This window comes from Lutra lutra, chromosome 11 (assembly GCF_902655055.1).
Source record: "Lutra lutra chromosome 11, mLutLut1.2, whole genome shotgun sequence".
In the NCBI taxonomy this organism is placed as follows: Eukaryota; Metazoa; Chordata; class Mammalia; order Carnivora; family Mustelidae; genus Lutra; species Lutra lutra.
Window position 1 is genome coordinate 44774291 of NC_062288.1, and position 25698 is coordinate 44799988.

The 25698-nt window shown below is 36.9% G+C and overlaps 1 protein-coding gene across 3 annotated transcripts in view; it reads left to right on the top strand.

The window, feature by feature from the left end:
* Window positions 1–25698, top strand: part of PHF14 (PHD finger protein 14) — a 236083-nt gene that overhangs the window by 200274 nt on the left and 10111 nt on the right. For 2 of the 3 annotated variants that reach the window (XM_047694283.1, XM_047694285.1), the window contains one exon: window positions 9137–9333. The exons of the other annotated variant lie outside the window; for it this stretch is intronic. In XM_047694283.1, coding sequence (XP_047550239.1) covers window positions 9137–9211 — 75 coding nt within the window. In that variant the 3' untranslated portion in view covers window positions 9212–9333. Of the gene's footprint in view, window positions 1–9136; window positions 9334–25698 lie in introns of those variants that run through there. 3 annotated transcript variants of the gene reach the window in all.

A 25698-nucleotide genomic window follows, 5' to 3' on the forward strand; every position in this document is an offset into this window, starting at 1 on the left:
ACTAGCACAGAAATAGATACCTAGATCAATGGAACAGAATAGGGAACCCAGAAATAAACCCGTGATTATATGGTCCGTCTTCAACAAAGGATGCAAGTATATGCAATGGGAAAAACAGTCTCTTCAATGAATGGTATTAGAAGACTGAACAGCTACATGGAAAAAGAATGAAACTGGGCTACTTCCTTATATCATATAAAAGAATAAACTCAAAATGGATTAAAGACCTAAATGTGAAATCTGAAACCATAAAAATTCTAGAAGAGAGCACAGGCAGTAATTTCTCAGACATAAGCCATAGCTACAAAAGGAAAAACTACTGGTACTGCATCAAAATAAAAATATTTTGCACAGCAAAGGAAACAATCAACAAAGACAACCTACTGCTGAATGGAAGAAGATCTTTGCAAATGATAAGGGGTTTTATACACACACACACACACACACACACATACATATGTATACATATACATATATTCACTACTAAAAACAAAAAATCCAATTAAGAAATGGACCTGAATAGCCATTTTACCAAAGATATACAGATGGCCAAGAGATATTCAACATCACTGATCATCAGGGAAATGCCAATCAAAACCATAAAGAGATATCACTTACTATCAAAAAGACAAGAAATAACAAGAGTTGGCAAGACTGGAGGGGAAAAGGAACCCTTTACACTACAGATGGAAATGTAAATTGGTGCAGCCACTATGGAAAAGAACATGGGGTTTACTGTGAAAGTTAAAAATAGAAAAACTATACAACACAATAATTCTACTTCAGGGTATTTACCCAAAGAAAAGAACAACAGTCATTCAAAAGGATACATGTACCCCTATGTTTATTGCAGCATTATTTACAATAGCCAAGATATGGAAGCATCCTTAGTGTCCCTGGATAGCTGAATGGATAGATAAGTTGTGGTATATATACACAGTGGAATATTACCCAGCCATAACAAAGGAATGAAGTTTTGTCTCTTGTAATAACATGGATGGACCTAGAAGGTATTATGCTGAGTTAAGTCAGACAGTGAAAGAGACTGCGGACTCTGAGAAACAAACTTGAGGGTTTTGGAGGGGAGGGGGGTGGGGTGGGGGGATGGGTGAACCTGGTGGTGGGTATTATGGAGGGCACATATTGCATGGACCCCTGGGTGTGGTGCATAAACAATGAATTTTGGAATACTGAAAAGAAATAAAATAAAAATGGAATAAAAATGCCACATGATTTTACTTCTGTGTGGAAACTAAAAAATAACAGATAAATACACACAAAAAATCAGAAACAGACTCCTAAACAGAACAAACTGGTAACTTCCAGAGGGAGGGGGAATGACAAAATAGGTGAATGGGACAAGGAGGTACAAAATTTCAGTTATAAAATAAGTCATGGGGATGAAAATTACAAAATAGGGACTATAGTCAATATTTTGATAACTTTGTATGGTGACAGATGGTAACTTACTGTGGTGAGCACTGGGTAATGTATATAATTATCAAATACTGTGTTGTACACCCGAAACTAATATACTTTGTCAACTGTGTTTCAATTAAAATAGTAAACACAAGCAAACAACATACTACATGGAAAAACATGGAAAAATACATATAGAGGACTTGTGCTGTCCTCACTTAAAATATATTTATGTTGGCCTATTATAGAATTTGAGGTGTTTTTGTTTTGTTTTCATCTTCTTCTATACTCACTGCTGACTCCATACCAATTTATCAACCTGAATTCTTCTAACCAAGTAATATCTTTTAAATAAAAAATGCAACACCTGGTCACTCAGTTGATTGATTTCTGCCTGGGTCATGATCTCAGAGTCCTGAGATCAAGTCCCATGTCAGGCTCCATGCCCAGCGGGGAGTCTGCTTCAGAATCTCTCCTTCTACCCCTCTCCTTCTTAACACATGTGTGCACAGTCTCTCTTTCTCTTTCTCTTTCAAAATAAATAAGTCAATCAATCAACAAAAATGTTATAAATGACAGTGAGTTATCAAGGTAGGAGCTTCTAATATAGAATTGAGCATTAATTTTCCAAATATTAGACTTCTACTAGAGAAGGAGTTTTTTTTTTTAATCTTCAAGACCGTAAGTTCCACATGTAGACTAGTGATATTCTTAGCTCTAGAAGGTTCATATCTTAAACATATCTGAAATACCCCAAAATTCAATTTATGGAAGTTGTACTTTTTTCTAATGTTTATGGGAAGATAAAAGGATACAAGCTTACAGAATTAAGAGTCTACCTTTCGTCACTCATTTCCTTTGTCCTACTTATTTTGCCTGACTCTCAACTTCCACTCACTCATCTTCATTTCCTTTACAATAAATATACCCTTCTCTAGATGGTAGTACCATCTTTCTTCCCAGTACTTTCTTCCCAGAAAGAGTCCGAGATTATATATGGAAAATCCTGTTTTATTTTTTTAACTTTCCCATTTCCATGCTGCCAAAAGCAACCACCAAGTAAAAAGTGACAAGAGGAACTAAAAACTTAGAAAAGCAAACCTACCCTCTAATTCTCCAAAATCATGAATTGGAGTTAAGGGCCCAACAAATGAAATAGAACTGCGCATATATTCTTATACATGAAATTAGATATTCATGACTGCCCTTTTATCTATCTTACTTGCTATTAAAATAAAGGATATGATTTTATAATATTAAATAAAGGGAAATTTCCTTTATGATTTCTTGTTTGAATCACTAAGTACAGAGAAAAAGCAGAAATTTACAAAATAACTCTGTTCTGTGTAATAACTTAAGTGTTTGAGCTAGGTTTACTAAGAACCTCCCAAGTTAATTTTATAACATAGCCTAGAATTTCTAATTAAATATGCAACTTCTGTCATAAGAAAAAACCTGTCGTATGCTTTTTACAGTATATTTAATTAAGCATTTCTTGTAAGTTCATTTCAGTATCTATCATGGCCCACTAAAGTTGGAATTCAGTTGTAAAATGGTAGATTAATTGCTTTTGTATTAAATGAAATAAGAATCTCAAATATGCAAAGTCAGGAAATTTAATTGTGGCCTTCAGTTGCTTATTCAATGCATTGGAAAACTGAATGCTGAAGTACAGAAAAAAAAGCCAAACGTGGTTAAATGTAGCACATCACACACATCTTGCACTTTACTTAATGATCCAAGTGTTTATTGCTATGAAGTAAATGCACCATTTAAAGAATTATGGTAGAATTGTAAAACATTAAAAACTCTAATTAATTTTAGTCTGAAGCATGCAGCGTGCCCATTTTGCCTAAAACATTTTCATTAGCATCAGTATTTTCCAGTTATTAAGATGAATTTTTTCCTCGTTGTGCAGCACTGGCATATTTTCTGTATTAAAAGCACAATCGTAAGTGCTGTTGAGTATTCTATCTGGAATACGCTTTAAGTGAATAAAAGAAAGCAGTTTTGACCACCGATTGGAATAGTGTTTATTGCTTTTGACACTTACTCTATAACTAACAACAGGTTAGGTGTACATATTTTTTTGCCAGAGGTACATGTATCTATCTACACACACGTACGCGCGCGCGCACACACACACACACACACACACACACTAACATTTTAAAAGGACCATTGTTCAAGCATACAGTTAATTTTGGTTATTAATTTGAATCTAATTACAATAATTCTTTGGTTGGCCAAAGGAATATTTAAAATCTAAAGATTACATATGAAAATAGAAATACGTTAAGTTGGTGCTTAGCTGCCCCTTCTTGCTTCATTTTACTGTTGTGCTACCGCATATCTGTCTGCTATGAAATTCAGTTAAGTAAAAACTCAGTAAAAATTCAGTTAAGTAAAAACAACTGAAACCATTCTCTTTGTAAACATTGACCTCCATTATGCTTACTTACTTCTGGAAATAGTTCAAATGGCCAGGTTATAAAGGGATTTATTAAAAGAAAGCTTATGTTCTCTGTTTATAAAAGTAATCCATGCTCAGAGTGGAAAAGGAAAACACAGGAAAACACAAACAAGGGAATAAAAATTAAGAACATCACCATTTTGAACATTAGAGATACTTACAAAAGGAATCTTAAGTAGAATAATGAAAAGCAAACTTGAGCTGTGTATTTTCAGTGTAGGCAGCTGTAAGTGCCTTGAATTTTTTTTCCACATAAAACCTTTGCACAAACATGATACTTGTTTTTGATTTAGAAAACCTTCATTAAGTTGCAGTTTTTAAATCTTATTTTGAAATAACTTTAGACAGCGAAAAGTTGCAGAAATCACACAGATAATTGCCATTTGCCTTGCATCCAGCTTGCTGTAGTGTTACCAACTGTTATAACCAGGAAATTAACATCAAGACAGTACTCTTTACTACTGCATAGACCGTATTTAATTTTGCCAGTTTTCCCACTAATATCCTTTTTATGGTGCAGAATCCCAGCACTGTCTTTAGTCATCATGTTCCCTTAGTCTTCTCCCATCTGCGATTATAAAATCTTTGTATTTTCTTTCATGAAATTGCCAGTTTTGAAAACTACTGTTTGATTATTTTATAGTGTTTATCTGATATTTTTTCATGATTAGATTGAAGTTATGCATTTTTAGGAAAGACCATAGTCCAGAGTTGTGTCCTTTTTAGTATATCATAGCAAAAGTTTAGTGTTAATATGTTTGTTTCACTGGTGATGTTAACCTTGATCACTTGGGGGTGTGGTGCTGACAGGTCTCTGCACTATAAAGGTACTCATACAGTCATCTCTAAAGATAAAGAATCAATGGGGAAAGTTGTCCTCTTGTATAACACTACTTTAAGAGAATTTACAGTTTGGCTGTCTCTAGGGTGAAGACAGAGTCATCTGTACTCTGACTAATTTGAGTCCAAATATCACCTAAGCAGTAGAAATTCCAGCTGCTAAAATAATTGCCATTTATTTGGAGTTAGTTATCTCCTAAGAGAAAGGGAAAGCAGGATGGGTAGGTTTGATTAACTGGCATCAATTCTTTGAACTATTATGAAAACCAAGGAAATTTTGTAAATAAGGAAAGTCAAGGGCACCTCTGTTTCAATTGAAGTTGGAAGCTTGAATAGCATTTAAACAAAATCTTGCAAGTTTTATTCAGTGATAAGAGGGATTTAGTTCAAATAAGAATGGCAGTGATTTTACTGATTTCTCTGTAGGAATAACTTTTTCAGTCTTACGTTGCCACCTAGAGCGTTAGACCATAATATGTCTCTATATAAATAATATATGTCTATATATAAATAGAGTCTATATATCCCTAGAAATGATCATTCTCCTTACTACCACAATGTAGTCAGTGCCAAAAGAGCCTGAAGGCTAAAGAACCACCTTAATTATTTGGCATTATGAGTAGTTGTTGTTATGTGAATGGGTATTCTTGAAATTCCACATGTAACTAGCAGGTCTGCAAGATTGTTAGAAACATGTTTTCTGGAGTATGAATTAACAAGCTTCAAAGTTAAGAGGTAAACCTGACTACACTTTCCAGTGGCCCCAAAGGGTATATTTTCTTGCTGGCTGCTTCAGAACACTTCATGAAACAAATGTCAAAATTGTCAGGACTGTCACTAAGAAAATGATCCGTGTAGCAAGGGTTTCTTTCACTGGGAAACAAACAGATGTCTTATCTCAGCAAAGAGTAACAAAAACTTTCCACTTAGAAGAAAATTTTGCCTGCCATTAATATCTAGTAGTGAAGAAATACTTGGACAAAATCTTCCTTTCTTTGCAGTTTCATTCATTATGCAATCATTTGTCAATGATATTTCATTTGCTGCCTGAGCTATTTTAATGATTTTATTAATCTTAATTGCTTATAAAGTTCTTACACAAATTGACCTGTAATGTTAGAAACACAAATGAGCACTTCCAAAAAATAACAACAAAACCCCAAAAACAGCAAAGCAACCTCTAAAATCCTTTCTGGACCTTTACTGTGGCTAATTCTAATGTTTTTATTTATAATGATAAAATCTGTTACTGTTATTTTCATTATTCTGATGATATTCTACTATGGCAATTACAGTGTGTTATACTCTAACAGCTAGGGTTAAATGCCTTTTCTTCCCCTTCATAATCCTTTTCTTCATCTAAATCACAGTTACCCTTGTACAATGGAAAAAAGAGATTGGATCTTGTTACCTATGGAAATGGTTTAAAAGCATAGAAAGGCAAGATATTGTAAGACATCCTCAGCATAAAGAAAAATGTGGAACAGTTCTTCACCTGTCCTGAACAGGAGGCAATGTTAGAAGAGACACACATTTATAAACTGCAGTTGACCCTTGAATAATGCAGTGGAGTTCAGGCTGGTAACAACCTACCTGCATGTGACTTCTGACTCACCGAAAATTTAACTAACATGACCTACCATTGACCAGAACCCTTAGTGATAACATAAAGAGTTGATTAATATCTATTTTGTTACATGTATAATATACTATATTCTTACAATAAAATAAGCTAGAGAAGAGATGTTGAGAAAATACATTTATAGTACTATACTGTATTTATTGAAAAAAATCTGTGTATAAGTGGACCTGCATAGTTCAAACCTGTGTTTTTCAAGAGTCAACTGTATATACTTTATTACTAAGAAAAATTCAGCAAGAAGACTAGCATTACAAGAATTTTAGTCAAATATGAAAGAAAGTTTATAGATAATTCCTAGTCCTCAGGGTTATTATTAAGCCTTTACATTTCCATTTTGACTTAGAGCACTACTGAAGGCTACTAGGGAAGTTGAGATAACCGAGCTCATTAAACCAGTATGTCATATCAGTGTGGGAACTTAAGACTGTCCACAAAATAAAGGTTCCAATCCTGTCCTTCAAATTAAAGGATATGAGCTTAAAAAAAAAGAGGATATGAGCTTGATAATGGCTGTTTTGGCTAATGTTGCTTCAAACATTTTTGCTTATTTTTGTTTTTGGTATTGCCCTGGTAAGTTTAAGATTTTTAGAAGTGTGACTGTTGGATAAGGAAGAATATTACACTTTTCGAAGTTACATTAGTTTAGGCAGACTTCTCTTATTTTTTTTTAATTTTATTTATTTAATTTTTTTAAATTTAAAGATTTTATTTATTTATTTGTTAGAGAGAGAGAGAGAGCATGAGCACAGGCAGACAGAGTGGTAGGCAGAGGCAGAGGGAGAAGCAGGCTCCCCACTGAGCAAGGAGCCCGATGTGGGACTCAATCCCAGGACGCTGGGATCATGACCTGAGCCGAAGGCAGTTGCTTAACCAACTGAGCCACCCAGGCGTCCCAAGACTTCTCTTATTTTTTATTCCACTGTTTCACATAATTCAGAAAACATTTATTGTACTCCAACTATATACTAAATGTGCATTGTTGACAACAAGAGTATAATCTAAAAAAAAGAAAGCCCTGCCTTGAGGAACATAGAGCTAAATTCAGTGCTACCTATCAAAAACTTTCTTGCCACCCTTACCTGCTGATTTAACACTTCCTGTCACTGTCTCATCCGAAGAAGACAGTGGAAAGTATAGAGCAAGATTTGGTTTTTATTAGGATCTAATAAAAATATAATCTCTGGAAACTTGTCAAAAGTGAAAACTACTTGCTCAAGAGTCAATCAAACATAGTATCTCTGTTCAATAGAGATAAATTGGAAAAAAAGTTAAACAACATACAGTGGCTATTCTAGTTAAAAAAATATATTAAAATCACATTGCCAAAATAATATTCAAAACCCCATCTCTTCTATGCCATATATCTATAAATGGTCCAAGTTGGATGGTAATATTGGTGACTTCTCCACTTTTCTGGTGTTGACAGACTCTAAATCACAGATGCTGATGAGTTTTGAGAGAAACAAAGTATATAAAGGAAGCTTTCTCCACCCTAACGTTCAGAGGCAAGGATGTGGTTTTTCAGGGAAACAAACATTTATGTCTCAATTTGCATTTACTTAATAATGTTAATTTACTAAATAGAGCTCAACAACTGTTTAATTGAGTTGAATTGGGTTTTATATGATTCAGAAATAGAAGGTGATGTATTTGATGATACTGATATTATGTTGTCTGGAGATACTTAAGAAATTGCTACTCAGGGGCCCTGGGTGGCTCAGTGGGTTAAGCTGCTGCCTTCAGTTCAGGTCATGATCTCAGGGTCCTGGGATCAAGTCCCGCGCCGAGCTCTCTGCTCAGCAGGGAGCCTGCTTCCCTCTCTATCTCTCTGCCTGCCTCTCTGCCTACTTGTGATCTCTCTCTGTCAAATAAATAAATAAAATCTTAAAAAATAAATTTAAAAAATTGCTACTCATGCTTTAATTCAATAGAAGAGACAATGCTTCTTAACTTCAATTAATAAAAACAAAAGATCTTAATTAACAAATACTAGAAATATTAGGAACGCAAGACTGCTTTAGACTTGGTATTGTTGAAGGAACATAGATGATGAAATGGGTTACAAAGTGTAAGATGAAATATTTTTCCAGACTCTTCATTATTTATACTTTGGAGGTCACCATTTAATATTGAACACAAGATGTACTTCATTCCTGTGGAGACCGACATTATGAAGTCACTTCATTTATTCACCATGTTCCACAGAAACCTCCTGTGAATTATGAAGCCACCACTTAGAATTGAAACTGTAGAAGATTGTAAGCATTCGATAGCCTGACATGACCATGTTTCCTATTTTAGAGCTGACTGATCTTCAGATAACATATGGTGGCACAAGTAATTGGAAAATTGGCAGACCTGTCAAGAAAGTATGCTAGATGAGACAGAAATGCCATGCTGGAGGACATAAAGTGTCTCAGAAGTTAAATTTATTTTTATCAAGCCGTGAAGTAAAAATACCTGATTCACCTCCTAAAAGGGACACTTTTTATGAGCAGGTGTTTTCAAAAGTAATTTTTAGGTCATTAATAAGTTGCTTTTAAAAACATACAGAAAATTTTAGTCAATGTGTAGTGTAAAAGAACACCCACTGTAAATATTTAAATGTTACATAATTTTATCATTTTGTTTCTAGCCTTTTTTCCGGATTACCAGAATCACAATAGTTAATTCTTCAGGGAACAGAATTAAAATGTATTAAGTATAGCTGATAAAATGCCCGAAAGTTTATGTTTTAATGTTTTTTAAAATTTATTTCACAGGAAGATGAAAATGAAGCTGAAAGAAAAAATATATCTCAGGAGCTCAGCATGGAACAGAAAAATCCAAAGAAATAAAGGATTTTCTGTATTGTTTTGAAAAGTTTGCAACTTATGTAGTAGCAGATAAAATTTCTAATTGTAAAATGCTAATTGTAAAATCTAATTTGCAAAATGTTCTCAATAAAGTCGTTGAAAATGAAATAGGACCTTGCATTTGGAATTTGTATGTTTTCTAAAGCAATGTAAACTTTTACATAAAAGACCTTTAAAATATATATATATATTTTAATTCTGAACTAAAATCTGAGAAGAAACAGAATTTTCTCTTATCTGTAACATGTAATATGTAAGTAGACATCTGGATGACCTAAGCAACAAGTCTCTGACAATCATTTTCCCCTTAATAGTCTTGTCTTCTTCAGGGGCCTTAAATAGAATTCCAACTATTAATAGCAAGAAAAACCAACATTGTTCAAAAATGAACAGGGAACACTTGCATGCGAAAACACTTAAAATCAGATGGTGCCACAAGATGAAATACCATTTTGTGATCTCATCAACATGTGTATGACATACTACCCTAGGGTTGCAGGAAAGTGCTAAAAAGAAATAATTTAACATTCTCTGCAGCATAGTAGTACCATGATTTTTAATTCATAAAATACCAACTAAGGGCCTGCTATTTACTGTGCCCTACACACCTTTCCTGGACATTTTAAGAGCTGTTCCCAGCTATATTTCTTTGGCTTAGGAATTTTCTAAAATACCTCTGATACCTATCTCTATCCGAGAGAGTTCTCACAACAAGACATTTTACTTTTGCTCATTCTGATTCTTCAGCTATTATTTGCCACCTACAGCAAGAGCAACGAAACAACTTGCTCTTTTCAGAGCCAAATGTTTTTGGCACATGTCTTTGTTGGATTGTTTAAGGCAGAGTTTCTTAAAATGAGAAGCAGAACTTTGAGGGCTTATAAGAGAATGTCAGCATACAACTTCTTCCCTGTGAGAATGAAATCTGTACTTGCCCTGAAGCCATAGTTTTATCACATGGATCTGACAAGCTCAACAAAGGTGTGACAGTGGGACACGCTGACAGTTATGATACAGTAAACCAAAATGGAAAAAACTACAAGTAGGCAAGATAGAAAATTCATTGATGCATAGCCTCAAATAAGGCTTAACTGTGGATATCAGGAAAATAGCTATATCGTCCATATTGGACTCCTTGGATAAATTTTGGAACAAAGAGTTCAAGGCAAATGCCTGAGAAAGGCAGGTTAGAGTCTAAAGAGGGTGTTGGCAATAAGCCAATATGAAAATGACATTTTCCCCATTTTTTCCTATTTTTGAGTTAGAGTACCCAAATTCACACAAATTAGAATTACCTTAGTAGTGTCACTTTTGAAAAGAAGAATATATGATTCATACCACAGGTAGCATTTATTATGTTTATTATGTTGCAGGTACTGTGCTAAATGCTTACTCTACATTATGCCACTAATCATCCCTGTTGGCATAGAAGATGGTGAATATTACTTTTCCCATTTTCCAACAATCATTCTTTGATGGGAGGTTTAGATGGGAAGTAAGCTAATTAAGGTTATGTAGCTTGTAACTGGCATAAAGACTTCAAACCCAAGTGGTCTCACCTCACAATATCGCATTTAATTACTATGGAAATACCTATTACCACCATACTTCTTTCAATCCACCGTCTTCCCCCAAAATGTACTGTCTTGCTTGTTAGCCCCTCATCATCACTTGGTCCTTCTCCTTTAGTTACTTCTCTTCTCCAACTACTCAGCCATGCTTAATTTATTTTGAAGACTTCGGCTTAAGTGGATTAAGTAAAACAGGTTTAACTACCATTCCACCTGCTCCAAAACTGGAGAATCCTGCTTTATCATTTTTACACGGAGTTACAATGAAGTAAGTATAACAAAATCACTTTGGGGGGCCATTTTTTTCAGTGAACTGTTTATTCAGTTGTTAGTGCACTACCATCTCATCTCTTAATACTTCCATTCCTAAAATAAGTTGTTGAATAGTACGAGAGGCACAGTGACAGCCACCGGACAGGCATTTTAGATATTAATATTTAAGGGATACCTTTAATCATGTAAAACCCCAGTTTTCCTTTTTAAAAATTTTTTTAAAATACCCCTTGGTTTAGGACAGTAAGTGATGAAGTAGAATCACTATAAATTCCCTTTAGGGATAATTTGCCATATGAATTTCTCCAATTTTTAGGGTCCATAAATTCATGCCACCCATGCATACATATAAATCCTTTTATCACCCTACAGGGCTTCCCACATGTAACTGATTAAATTGGTCACTTTATTTGAATCAGATTGTGCGTATTTTATATTTTTTATTATTTTATAGAATATTACATATTGTATTAGCTCAGGCTGCCATAACAAAATACCCCAAGCTGGGTGGCTTAAGAGAAATCTCTCTTTTCATAGTTCTGGAGTCTGCAAGTCCCAGGTTTTAGTTTCTGATGAGGACTCTTCCTGGCTTGCAGATGGTGGCCTCACTGTGTCCTCACAGGGGCTTTTCTTGGTACATGCATGAGGCAAGAGAACAGGCAGGCTCTCTGGTCTCTTATAAAGACACTAATCCTAATCATCAGGATTCCAATTTATGATCTCATTTAACCTCATTTAATTACTTCCGTACTCCAGTCCAGCCATACTGAGGGGCTAGAGCTCCAGCATATGAACATGGGGGTTGGAGGGGACACATTCAATCCATAACACGTGATTTAAGTCCATGTGCCTCTGTTAACTATTCTAGCAGTTAAAAAATACTAGAGCAAACTCCCAATGAAATGCCTATGAGAGTATAGATTATATGTACTTATAACCACTATTCTACCTGCTCCGAAGCATGAAATTTCTGCTTTATCTTTTGTACACTGAGTTATGATGGAACAAAATACTAGAAATGGTAATAATTGAAACATGATCTAAGACTGATTTCTAAAGAAGACAAACCATTGCACAATTATATGTGCCCGTTTTATCTCTATATATACCCACCCATTACTTGTTTCTTGACCCAGATTAGGTGTAACAAGGCCACTATAAGTCAGCCTGGGACTAACAATACAGAATACAGAAAGGACAAGATTCCTTTATGACCCTGTATGGTCTCACCCACTCAGCCAAATTATTCTCTCTTCAAGTTAGTGATTGCGCTATATTTCTTCACATCTTTAGAAAATTTAAAAATAAACCCACTTTGCTCAGTATTCTTCTCTAGCATACTTATGACCAGCATTTTTTTACAAAATTGTATTCAGAATATGAAATAAACAGCATAAGTAGGAAAAGGTGTTAGGCTATTCTCAAATAGAAATTGCTGAGCATGAGATCTTAAATTCATTCAACAGAACTTTACTGGAAGCTTCTATTTGCCGTGCACCATCTAGTACCAGGAATTCAATTAACAGACAAACTCCCTCTGCTGTCCCTGTCTTGAAATTCTTAATACTTTTAAAATAAGGGACCCCACAGTTTTACTTTGCACTGCACCTGCAAAGTACATAGCAGGCATGACTAACACGTATTGCTTTTACTCCTTAAAAACAAAAAACAAAAACCCTATTGGAGTATAGTTTACCTACAGTATCCAGTACCCATTTTAGACGTACAGTTCAATAAATTTTGGCAAATATACATATCTATGTAATCACCACTCCAAGAAACAAAGCATTCCCCTCACTCTACAAAGTTTTCTCACGCAGTTCTGCAATCACTCATGCACCCTATCATAACCACCAATCTGCTTGCTTGCTATATTCGTCGGCCTGTTCTAAAGTTCCGTGAAAGCAGTATCACTGCAGGTGTATTCTTCCGCGTATTCTTCCGCGTCTAGATGTGTTCACTCAGCATAATATTTGAGATCATCCAGGTTATTGCATGAATCAGTAGTTATTTTTTTCCGTTGTTATTGCTGAGCACTTTTTCATTGTGTGAGTATGCCACAGTTTGCATATCCCATGTACTGCTGGACATTGGAACAGATATTGTACAAAAGAAGATATACAAATGACCAAGAAGCACATGAAAACATACTCAACATCATTTAGTTGCCAGGAAAATGTAAATTAAAACCACAATTACCACGGTATGCCCACTAAAATATGTATGATTAATGTTACTCAATACAGCAACTACTAGCCACATGTGGCTATTAAGCACTTGAAATATGACTAGTCTGAATGAAGCTGTGCTGTAAGAATACAAGCGAGATTTTGATAACTTAGTATGAAAGAAGGATAAAGTATCTCATTAATTTTATTCTGACTAAATGCTGAAATGACAATAAGTTTAAATAGATTTGGCTAACTAAAGTATACTATTAAAATAAACTTCAGGGATGCCTGGGTGACTCAGTCACCTGCTTACAGGTTCTGGGATGGAATCCTACATCCAGCTCCTTGCTCAGCCGGATGCCTCTTTTTCCCTCTGCCTGCCACTCCCCCTGTTTGAGCATTTGCTCTCTCTTTCCTTGACAAATAAACGAAATCTTTAAAAAAAAATTTTTTTTTAAATAAAGTTCAACTATTTCCACTGTTTTAATGTAGTTGTCTATGTGGTTTCCTTTGTATTTCTACTGGATAATCCTGGGCTATTTTCAAGTCTGATGATGAAATGCTGGTGAGGTCATGAAGCAACTGGAACTTACACAGAGGACTCAACTAACCCATGTTCATGCTCATGCGCGGTAGAAATGGTGAAATAATAAACATGTGTTGTCATAAGCTGCTGATTTTGTAGTCATTGTTATGCAGCAGTAGAAAACTAATGAGATACTGCATGAGAAGTTGGGGTTAGGCTGCTACTGTTGGCAAGTCCGGCATTCAGCAGTGGTAACCAAATCTCCCTTCAGGAGTAAACGGTAATGTCACAGAGTACATACATAGCTCCATCCCTTCAGGATGAGCCGATTGAGAAAGTAATGATGTAGCCATGGAAAGAGGTTGACTGACAGCTAAAGTCCACCTGATTATCAGGGTGAGTGTAAAACAGTACACCTTGAAAAGGAGTTTGGGAGTTTTGTATGAGGTTAAACATACCTTTAACATGTAACCCCGTACCTCCACTATAGATTTGCACAGAAGAGAAATGAAAATATACGCCCACACAAATATTTGTTTTCATGAATTACATGTAAATTACATGAATTGCATATAGTTACATACATGGTTCACATTTGTTACATGAATATTTTAAACTTTATTCATAATTAGCCAAAAACTGGAGGTATTTTTTTTTTCTTTTTAAGTAAAAGTTGTATTTCATGATGGTTATTCTTTTCAGAAACCATTTGTCACACTAAGCTGTAGGGTATATGGTTCACAAACCCCCTTGATTTTCTTTCAGGGAAACTGGATAATTTGTGCAATATATTTGTAACAGTGTAAGGGGTGGGAATAATCACTACGTACCAAAGATGCTGATGAAAATTTAAAAAGAAATTAAACATACCAAAAAATTCAAGAAATTCAGCATTCAATAAACAGTATAATGCCTTATTTGAAAACATTTAATGTAGTTAAAACTTTTTAATGACTCATGTTCTGGTTTAATGATTTGTTTTGAATAACCTTTGCAGTTGAAAGTACATGTATACACAACCTAAAATTTTTAAACCACAATTGTATCTTCTGGTTAAACTCTATCCTTTTCCCTGATTAGAAAGCTTGACTGAGGGGGAAAGCAAGATGTGCACCCAGTCGCTCCAACTTTAAGTGTATATGTTTTGAGTTTCAAGTGTCCACGAACATCTCCAAATTTCACTTCGACACATGCCTCGCAGGACAGGCTCTTTCCAGGGTGTAAGAGTTTTTTATTTGTAACTTTCTGATCATCCTGATGAAATGAGGTGAGTCTAGGTAGTTTTGCTTCTCTAACTTTTTTTTTTTTTTAAGAAAATTATAACTACATTCTGATTGCTCCTCTTGTTTTGTATACTCTTTCTGTAAATCACTAATGACTTTCCTTTGAGCTTAAACCATTAGAGGCATTTGACATTTTTGTACTCTCTTAGCTCTGTTATTTGTCTTGTTTTCCCCAGATACAACAAATTGTTGCTCTTTAAGTTAAATGCATATAAGACAAAAACAGGGGAATGTTTCTTACAAGTGCACCTCTCACATGGCTATAGAAGATTTATTACGAAGTCCACTGAGATAAAGAAGTAAGTTCAGTTCATTGCACTGACATTTATTTCCTAATCCCTTGGGTCCCCAAGGCCTGCCCGCATTTCAGTCAGTTGGTTGCTGACACTGCGTGGGGCTAGAGCAACTTACTCCTCCTCATAGTAGGCTAAGTAAGATTCACTCTGAATAGTGAAGGTTGATTAGAAACCTACTCCATTTCACATCACCTTAAGAAAACAATTTTTACCTAGCCATGATTGAGCAAATTTCATCCCCATCCCAGACTATCCTGAACAAACATAGCAGGTAATAAATGTTTCCCCATGGTGAATTCAATGTGGAGCCCCTGGTTTGTTATCTATAGAGCAAGTTAAGTGCTAATGGCAACGGCGTGAAAACACATGCAACTACGGCATAATTCTGATTTGTTTAAGAAAAACTATTAATTTCCTTGTTACAAAGCCAAGTAAGTACAACCCTTTAAAACTGCTGAACCATGAAAAACCATTTTCCTTAAGGGTTTTAAATTTGGGAACAGACTCCTGAAATTTATAGCTTTAATGAGATATTCTTTGCCTGCAGTCAAGATGAAAGCTAGATCATTGGTTTCCCAGCAGGACACCTATGTGTTCTTGTGTGCACTTGATATCATTAGGCTCATAATAACACCGCCAACATCACGTTAATGTTTGAAAGGTTCACTTTTGTCTCTTAGTTTATCTTTCATTTATACCTACAGCATGTTAAATATCTCTCTAGACAAAAGATCTACCCTACCTTTATTGATACTGTCATGGGAGTAAAATAAAAATCCCTATTTTCAAATCCATGATTCAAGCCACAAACAATAGATAGGGTTTCTACAAAACAGTAATTGAATCAGATGTTGTATGTGTAAGTTTGAAGATGGTAATGTGGATCTTCATGCATGCCAGCTGCAACTGTCATTTTTAACATTGTGTCTAATTCTAAAGGTGACACAAGATCATTGTTACTTTTTTTTTTTTTTTTTTTTTTTGACAGAGAGAGAGATCACAAGCAGGCAGAGAGGCAGGCAGAGAGAGGAGGAAGCAGGCTCCCCGCTGAGCAGAGAGCCTGATGCGGGGCTCGATCCCAGGACCCTGAGATCATGACCTGAGCCGAAGGCAGAAGCTTAACCCACTGAGCCACCCAGGCGCCCCAATCATTGTTACTTCTAAAGACAGGTGAACAGTTTCAGAATATTCAGATTTCAGGACAGTGAGAAAAGCAGCTTATTACATAGCATCAGGAAGGGGTAATAATCATTGCAGGAATCTGTCATTCTACACTCCACGGTGAGCAACATAGTGAAAGAGGACTGAAGAAATAATCAAAACTATTGCTTGCAAAATATCATTATTTTTGGATACAACACAATGTAATTCTGATTAAGGAACCTAATTCTGTAAATTGTGCCCTTAAATTTATGCAAATATTTGAAGGCGTTTTATCTGTAGGTTTTCGACCCCTCTATTATTTATTATCATCATCAATATCCAACATACGCAAAAGTAGGGAGAGGATTACAATGAATCTCCATCTACTCATAACTGAGATTCAACAGTTCTTGAGATTTTCCCATGCTCGCTTTATAAATTTTTTCCTCTTTCTCTTTTGCCTAATTTTTTTAAAAGATTTTATTTATTTATTTGACAGGCAGAGATCGCAAGTAGGCAGAGAGGCAGGCAGAGAGAGAGAGAGGTGGAAGCAGGCTCCCTGCTCTGCAGAGAGCCCGATGTGGGGCTTGATCCCAGGACCCTGGAATCGTGACCTGAGCTGAAGGCAGAGGCTTTATCCCACTGAGCCACCCAGGCGCCCCTCTTTTGCCTAATTATTTTAAAGCAGATCCCAGACTATAGTGCCTTTGAACATCTATTCTCCTTTCAACAATTTACTTCTGGATATGTTTAATTTACACATGTTTTTCTATGACAGATGTACATTTTGTTTTGTTTTTTAATAATGTGAGACTGTAGGTTAATATGATTATGGAAGATTGGAGAACAGTAAATTCTGCCTTGTGCACCTCAGGCCACACATTCTCAAAAGAAAATAACTGGTCTGAATCCTTTTTAAAGTGGTGATGATGTAAGAAGCAGAAATTACACAGAATCTCAATTCACATTTGCATTTTTGCCCCTTAGGCAGAAAAATAGAACTAATCAGAGATGCAAATCATAAAGGAGAACACGTTTCAACCTCCAGAGCACTGTTGAACCAAGACATCCTTCTGATTATACTAACAAAGGACAAAACCGGTACATTCAGCAATGCCTTCAAAAATTTATCTTGTTAGTAAAAATCAAATTAACAAATGGAACATCTGTTCAGGGTTATGATTCTCTCTCTCTCTTTTTTTACACTGTATCTTTTTGGCAAGTATTGATTTGGGATTTGAAATTTTACATTTAGTTATGTCTAATTCTGAAAGTCTGGAACAGTCTATGTAAAATGTTTTAATAGCCTGTTTGCTTTCAGTGCCGTTAGATACAACCAATATGTGAGCTCCTTCTTCCCTCATCCCAGCAGCCCAGATCAATCTTCCCTGGGGAACCATTTTTGCTCAAGACCTTTCCTTACACCTGTATTTTTCCTAGATTCTCTAAAATCAAGCTCCCCTATCTGCCTCAAACCCAAGACCTCTTTCCCATGGAGTTCCACATTCTCCATTTACTTACCTCACAAGAGAACAGCTAGTGACTATGATGAATTAATTATTCCTCAGTGTATTAGTCAGGCTAGGCTAGGCTATGCTATGGAAACAAAGAGTCCCTAAAATCTCAGTGCCTTAAAGCCAACAAAACTTTACTTCTCACTCGTATCGCTTACTTCTCACTCGTACCGCTTACTTCTCACTCGTACCGCTTACTTCTCACTCGTATCGCTCTCTGTGGCTCTTCTTGCCAGTTCTTCAAGAACTGCCTCATGGATTTCTGTGTTCACATTGAAGCTCCACCATTAGAGTGTTCACCACTTGAGAGAAAGAGAAAGAGGAAGAGAAGGAGACACTCTGGTGGGAAAGACAAAAACAGACACAGAAAATTGCCATGAGTAAGTGTTTCAACAGAGGGTCATGAAAAGTGCTATAGATAACAGAGGGGACCAGCTAAAAATCCCAGAGGTAGAAAAAAACACTTCATAAAAATAATTCCTGAGTCTGGCTTTGAAGGCATGGATTTTATCACAAGCCACAGTGGGAATAATGTTTCAGAGATGAAGTAGGAATATGTAAACATAATGAGTTTTCAAATGTTGAAGATGAATCAGCATGTCTGGATCCAAAAGAAAGCAGGGCAGGAAGTGATAGGGACTGCATCTAGGAAGAAAGGATGAGGTATTCTTATGAAAGGTTTTGGGAGTTTCCTAAGGCACCTGGATTTAGTTCGGCAGAACTGAACATGTATTAAAATCAAATAGGGAAGAGGAAACAGTGGTGATGGCTGTATAATATTGTGAATGTAATTAATGCCACTGAATTATACACATGAAAGTAGCAAATTTTAGGGGCTCCTGAATGGCCCTGTTAGTAGACCATGTGACTCTCGATCTCAGGGTTATGAGTTTGAGCCCCATATTGGATGTAGAGATTACATAAAAATAAAATGTTTTAAATATATATATATATATTTTATAATTTTATTTTTTTTTCAGCATAACAGTATTCCTTGTTTTTGCACCACACCCAGTGCTCCATGCAATCCGTGCCCTCTCTAATACCCACCACCTGGTTCCTAAAAAAATGGCAGGTGCCTGGGTGGCTCAGTTAAGTGTCTGCCTTCAGCTCAGGTCATGATCCCAGGGTCCTAGGATAAGGTCCCGCATCAGGTCCCTGCTCAGCAGGGAGTCTGCTCCTCCCTCTCCCTCTCTCCTTCCCGCCCACTCATGGTCTCTCTCTCTCTCACTCACTCTGAAATAAATAAAATCTTTTTTATAAATAAGTAAATAAAATGGCAAACTGTGTGATAGATAAAAATAGATATTTTTAAAAAATCAATAATGGGATATGCTAAAAATGATCTAATTGTAAACTTTAAATGAATAATTTATATGTTACATGCATTATATCTCAATTAGTTCAATTGAAAAAGATTGAAGCCTTGATACATAAAATCATATAAAGATCTTCTTTAAAAAACTGACACTTGAGCCTCATCCAATGCTCAGTTAAGCCAGAGTCTGCGGGGGTAGACCAAACATTCAGCATCTTGAAGCACTCCAGGTGATACTGATGTGCGGTCACAGCACAGAATCACTGCTGTAGGCAATAAGGAACCAGTGAAGAATTTTAATCAGGGGAATAACATGATCAGATTTGCAGTTTAGGAACGTTAGATACCTGACTCTTCTGCTCAGATCCTTCAGTAGCCACGCAAATGTGTGTAGAGATCACAATAGCCTGAATCTGGAAACAACTCCAACGTCCTTTAGCTGATAAACGTGAAAATAAACTCATATATTCACACAATGGAATACTGACCAGCAATAAAACGCCCCACCACCTTGATCATAATATCTGTCTGGATTTCTGCTGCCTCAAGCTCTATTTACCAGGGCAGAATCTGCCTTTATTTCCTTTCGGGCTTGTGTGCTGCCCAGCCAGGCTTTCCTATTGAATTTAGCAATGCCTTCTCCAATTGTCACTCAAGCCAGAAACCTCATTCATTTTTCCTCCATTTTTTAAAAGTTATGATTTACATACAGTAAAATTCACACTTTTAATGTGCAGTCCTTGGTGTTTTGACATACCATACAGTCTTGTAAGCAGCATCATAATTAAGGTAGAAAACAGTTCTGTCATATCCCCGAATTACCTTATGCCCCTTTATAGCCACTGTCAATGTCTCTTTCCCAGCCCCAACCTCTGGCAACCACTAATCTATTTCCTGTCCATATAGTTTTGCCTTTTTCAGAATATCATAAAAATGGAATGCTACGGCATGCAGTTTTGGGGGTGGGGTTTCTTTCACTTAAAACAGTTCATTCATGTTGTTTCATGTATCAGGAGTTAATTCCTTTTTATTGTTGAGTAGTGTTCATTGTATGGATGTACCACTGTTCATATTATCCACTCACCATTTGAGAGAAATCTGAGTAGTTTCCAGGTTTGGGTGATTATGAATAAAGTTTCTGTAAACATCTGTGTCTTTGTGAAAAATATAATTTTTATTTCTCTTGGGTAGATGCCTAGAAGTGACGTTGCTGGGTCATGTGATAGGTGTATATTTATTTAAGTGTGTACTATGCTACCAAAATGTTTGCCAAAGTGACTGCAACATTTTATATTCCCACCAGCAATGTAAGATGGACACAGTTGCCCCACATCTCCACATTCTCACCAGCCCTTGGTGTGTGTTTTGTTTTGTTTTAATTATTTAGCCATTCAAATGGGCATCTCACTGTGGTTTTACTTTGTGCTTCCCTAATGGCTAATGATGTTGAATACTTTTTCTTGTGCCTATTTTCACCTGTATATAATCTCTACTGAAGTTCTTGTTCAGATCTTTTCCCCATCTTTCCATTGGGTGGGTTGTTTACAGCGATTTTTTTTTAATGTCCCTCATTGCTTTTCTCTAACTATGACCAAGGCAGTCAGTTTTTCCTCTATTACAATAACCTTTTTCTATCTTTTTCTATCATTAAATATCCTTCTACATCCTGCTTTCTGGATTAGTAGCCTCCTTTTGTTAAATATAGCCACCTATCTTCCCTTATCTGAGGCCACATCACAAAACTGATGTCTTCAAATTCACTTTTTTTAAATATTTATTTTAGAGAGAGAGTGCACACACACACCGCACACATACACACACACACACACACATATGCATGAGTTGTGGGAGGGGCAGAGGGAGAAGAGAGAGAGAATCCTCCAGCAGATTCCATGCTGAGTGTGGAGCTGGACACAAGGCTCAATCCCAGGATTCCGTGATTAGGACCTAATCCAAAATCAAGAGCTGACTGCCCAGCTGACTGAACCATCCAGGAGCCCCCAAATTCACCTCTTTGTGTAATGAGGCTTTTGTCTCACTTCCCCTATGTCCTGCTCTGGGCAATTCACACTTCCTTATAGATACCTATACCTCTAAACCTGCATTTAGCTAAAGCTATCTTGCATTGCCTCTTTTTCCCATTTGTTCACCCAAATATCCTTTTCCCTCTTTTTCTCCCTTTTCATGTTGAAGCCTTTCCTCAACTGTCTGGAAATTCTTGACAGCCCACTCACCCTTAAAAAATGGGCACTGTGTGTGCTACGTACATGGGGCAGGTTCTAAGCTGATGAGGTTCACCCCAGAAGGCACTGATACGTTGACAAGAAAATCTGCCAAAAGCCAGCACACTCTGATTGTGTGTGCCCATGTGTGTGTATGTCTGGCCATTTCTTCCAGGAAAAATGCCACAGCCTCCTTCTTGAAACTATGCATCTTAGGACAGTATGCCAAGGGTGAGAAAAGAGTGAGAGAACCAGGGCTCTAGTGGGACTAGAGAGTCTCATGGCCCCATTTGTAAACTCACTCAATCCCCTCGTGATCAGTAGGGAGCCTCCCTCCTCTGTTTGTAGTAGGACTTGCTGTCTGGAGACCCTCTGGTCTTTCAGTAGGGGATGGGTGTCCCTCCTTTAGCTGGAAGGACACTCACCTGTGTAGACTAGGGAAGTGGACCTAGATATCTGTTCCTCATTTGTGTTCTTTTTCAGCTACATTCTTCACTCCAGTCTCCCACCATGTCAGCTGGTTCGATTTCTTGGGTTTGGAGACACATACTAGTCTGATTCTGAGGCACCTGGCTCTCACCTTCTCTGCTGAGCTAAGAGGGGGACCACTCATCATGCTCCTTCCACTGTTCTAAAATATGACTTTATTCTTCTCCTTGTCCCTGGGATTTCAAGTCCTTTTTATCTCTTTATTTCAGTTTTACTGGGTCTCAGAGAGGCAGCAGAGAGAAACACGAGTTCAATCCACTACTTTTTAAACAAAATTCTGTCCTAATTTTTAAATATAATTTTCATACAACTGTTAGGAAATTACTTAGTCATATATAGCTTGTTTGTAAGTACTGACAATCCACTCAAGCCTATTTATGTAAAGGGACATTTCATGTGTGAGCACAGGAATGTCTCACAGAATCCAAATACCTGAAAATCTTAGGCTGGAATGGGGAACTAGAAAATCTTCAAGAATCAGGGGAGCTGATTGGCAACATACCTTTCCGGAGTTTCCCCTCTATTTTTACCTAAAATCAGTTCCCTTCCCTTTTCTCTCTTTCCCCTCCCATCCTTCCTCCCTGTAAAAACTCTCTTTTTGATTCCTCATCAGCATCGGGTCTAAATGAGCCACAACACAGGCTCCTGATCTTCCAACTCTAGCAATGTCCATGAGCTAACTCTAAAGTCTCAAATGAGGTAATCCAATTGGCCTACTTCTTGAGGCACATGTTTTCCTGTGTCTAAACAGCTGAGGGCAGGGAGTGATAGGCTACAAAGAGAGTAACAGCTAGGGCCATTGGAAGAGGCATTTCTCCTGGACCAAGGGCACTAGGATTTATCTACCACATAATGATTAAATAAGTAGTGGACATTAGAGTGTTCTAGTATGAAGTAGATATTAAACTTTTTCTCAAGTAGTTCCAAATTTATGGAATATCTTCATCTTTTATAATTTCCTGAAAATCTTTCACTCCTAAATAAGCTTATAAGATAATATCATCTAGTAAGAAATGAAAATGAAAGCTAGTAAGGTTAGCCAAGTGGCTCAGAGAAACTACACATGGTGATGGAATCTCAAAGCATGAGGAGTATGACTGTCTACAGAGACCTTGAATGAGAAGGTCGTCGAGGTGCAAGATTCTAGCCCAAAATCTACAACTCAATGACCAACACTCAGAGCAAGACCTGAAACTTCTTAATGTAGTAAGAACAATGTTAAGGTGAAGAATCTAGATGGCTTAAAAATATAAGTGAAGTTGTCCATATGAGAAGAAACTATTTTATTGAAAAGTAGGTTTAGGGCGCCTGGGTGGCTCAGTGGGTTAAGCCGCTGCCTTCGGCTCAGGTCATGATCTCAGGGTCCTGGGATCGAGTCCCGCATCGGGCTCTCTGCTCAGCAGGGAGCCTGCTTCCCTCTCTCTCTCTCTCTCTCTGCCTGCCTCTCTGTCTACTTGTGATCTCTCTCTGTCAAATAAATAAATAAAATCTTAAAAAAAAAAAAAAAAGAAAAGTAGGTTTAAATCTCAAGGGAAAATAACAAAATATAAAAGAGAAGCAAAAATCTATGTAGAATTTAATTTCATTTTAGAACTGTTGTAGCTTTGGAATATTATTATTTTTCCCAAGAATCATATTTTGAAGGATACTATATAATGATATTGCAATGAGAGAAATGATTACTTTGGAATACTAAAGCGAATATAAAAATAGGGAAATAACTTTTGATATAAAACACTCTTACAAAATTGGAACCAATCAATTTTTAAAAGAATGAAATTAAGAGGAATATTATTTCCAAAACTTTGAGAACAAAAAACTTAGACAATGATTGGTCTTTAAATATTCTAAACACACACAAGGAAGATATATTTCTCTGGCTTGGAAAGATTTGCATTTTCTGCAGTTCATTGAACGGACAAAATGTCAAAGGGACATCTCAGCTCTTCTTATCCATAGTTTATCATATAAAACATAAAAGAAGCTGTGAGTTTCCCTTAAGAAACAAAACAAAACACCAGAACCTGCAAAGCCCTCTTGCTCTGTATTCATTCAACACCTGTGCAATGTCTTCTTCCTCCTGGCTTAGTGCATCATGATCCATGAGGCTCATTCACCCTTTGACAAGCTGGGGAGGAGGTGCAGGCTCCATGCATAGGAGCTGGCTCAATAGGGTCAGAAGAGAGCACACATGCAAGAAAGTGATCCGCTCCTTGCAAGAAACCACAAGAGGTGGCCCCTGCTCTTTGGTTGATTGTGGGAGTCCATGGAGGAGGCCAGAGGGAACACCTGCTGTCACCACTTCTAGATCCAACACGACTTCAAAGAGATTCTTTAACTAAAGGGCTCAAATAAATATCCCAAAACCTTTGCTTGGCAAACACGGGATAGCATCAGGTCTTTTTCATTGTGTATCAATTCTTCTAGCCTGGGCCTGAACTGGATGAGTGGATTATTTCTCTACTCAGAATTCGCCTGACTCCCTCAAAGGAAAAGAGTGAACTCCCACTGAAGGGTTGAGAATAGGGAGTAATGGTGTGTTACTTGGCTCCAGCTTCGTTTCTCCGTTCCAGCAAAGCTGAGACTTTTTTTTTTCCAAATTTGTTTGAATTTGATTGAAATTGAAAATTTCCAATTTTCCAAAATTGTCTAAAGGTAATCATACTTCACCACCAAGAGAGTTCATTTCTGCCTACTAATCATTGGACTAGTCTATGTTAGAGCCAGACCTACAAGCCACATGTACTTCTCTGCCTGTGCTTCTTTTCAATATCAAAGTCCCCTCATAGTTTAAGTTTTATTAATTTATTTTGAAACAATTACCTTTCTTTAAGAACATGTCTATTATGTAAAAGGAGAAACACCCAAGCTATTCTACAAACGTGTAATCTAAAAATGCGGATTGAAGCTCAGCTTTTGCTAGACTAGATGTGTTAGAATGGAAAGTGAAATGATTCCAAAGCCCCTGGGTGATAGTGGAAGATAAACTTCAAAGTTGCCTCTGTCAAAGAAAAGAGTCAGACATTTGTCAAAGGTGGCAAGACACGTTTTATTCAGGCTATGGCAGTAGGGGACAGAGACCCCAGTATAAACTGATTACATTCCACTGACACAAAAAGGATGCCTTTTAAATGCTGGGTGTGCTAAAGGAAAAGCACTGAAGGACACTGTCGGGGGAGGTTGGCCAATGCCATTAGAGATCTGTGCCTGCTAACTGGTGCTTATTGAAGTCGGGCTCGTTACTTCCCAGGAAAAATGGAGACAAGTCCCTACCTCAATGGTTACATTTCAGAGAGATAGCTCTCAGGTCTTTGAGAAAGATATTCTGGGTTGCAGAAGACACATCTCAAAGAGGCAGAGAGTGGATTTACAATCTCAAGTTTTCCAAAGTAATTGCTTTACCAAAAAGGAACAAGGGGACCTATAATCAGACTTTATTTATTTATTTTTAAAGATTTTATTTATTTGACAGACAGATCACAAGTAGGCACAGAGGCAGGCAGGGGGCGGGGGAGGGGAAGCAGGCTCCCCTCTGATCAGAGAGCCTGATGCGGGACTTGATCCCAGGACCTCGGGATCATGACCTGAGCCGAAGGCAGAGGCTTTAACCCACGGAGCCACCCAGGTGCCCCTATAATCAGAGTTTAGCTACGAGAAAGAGTA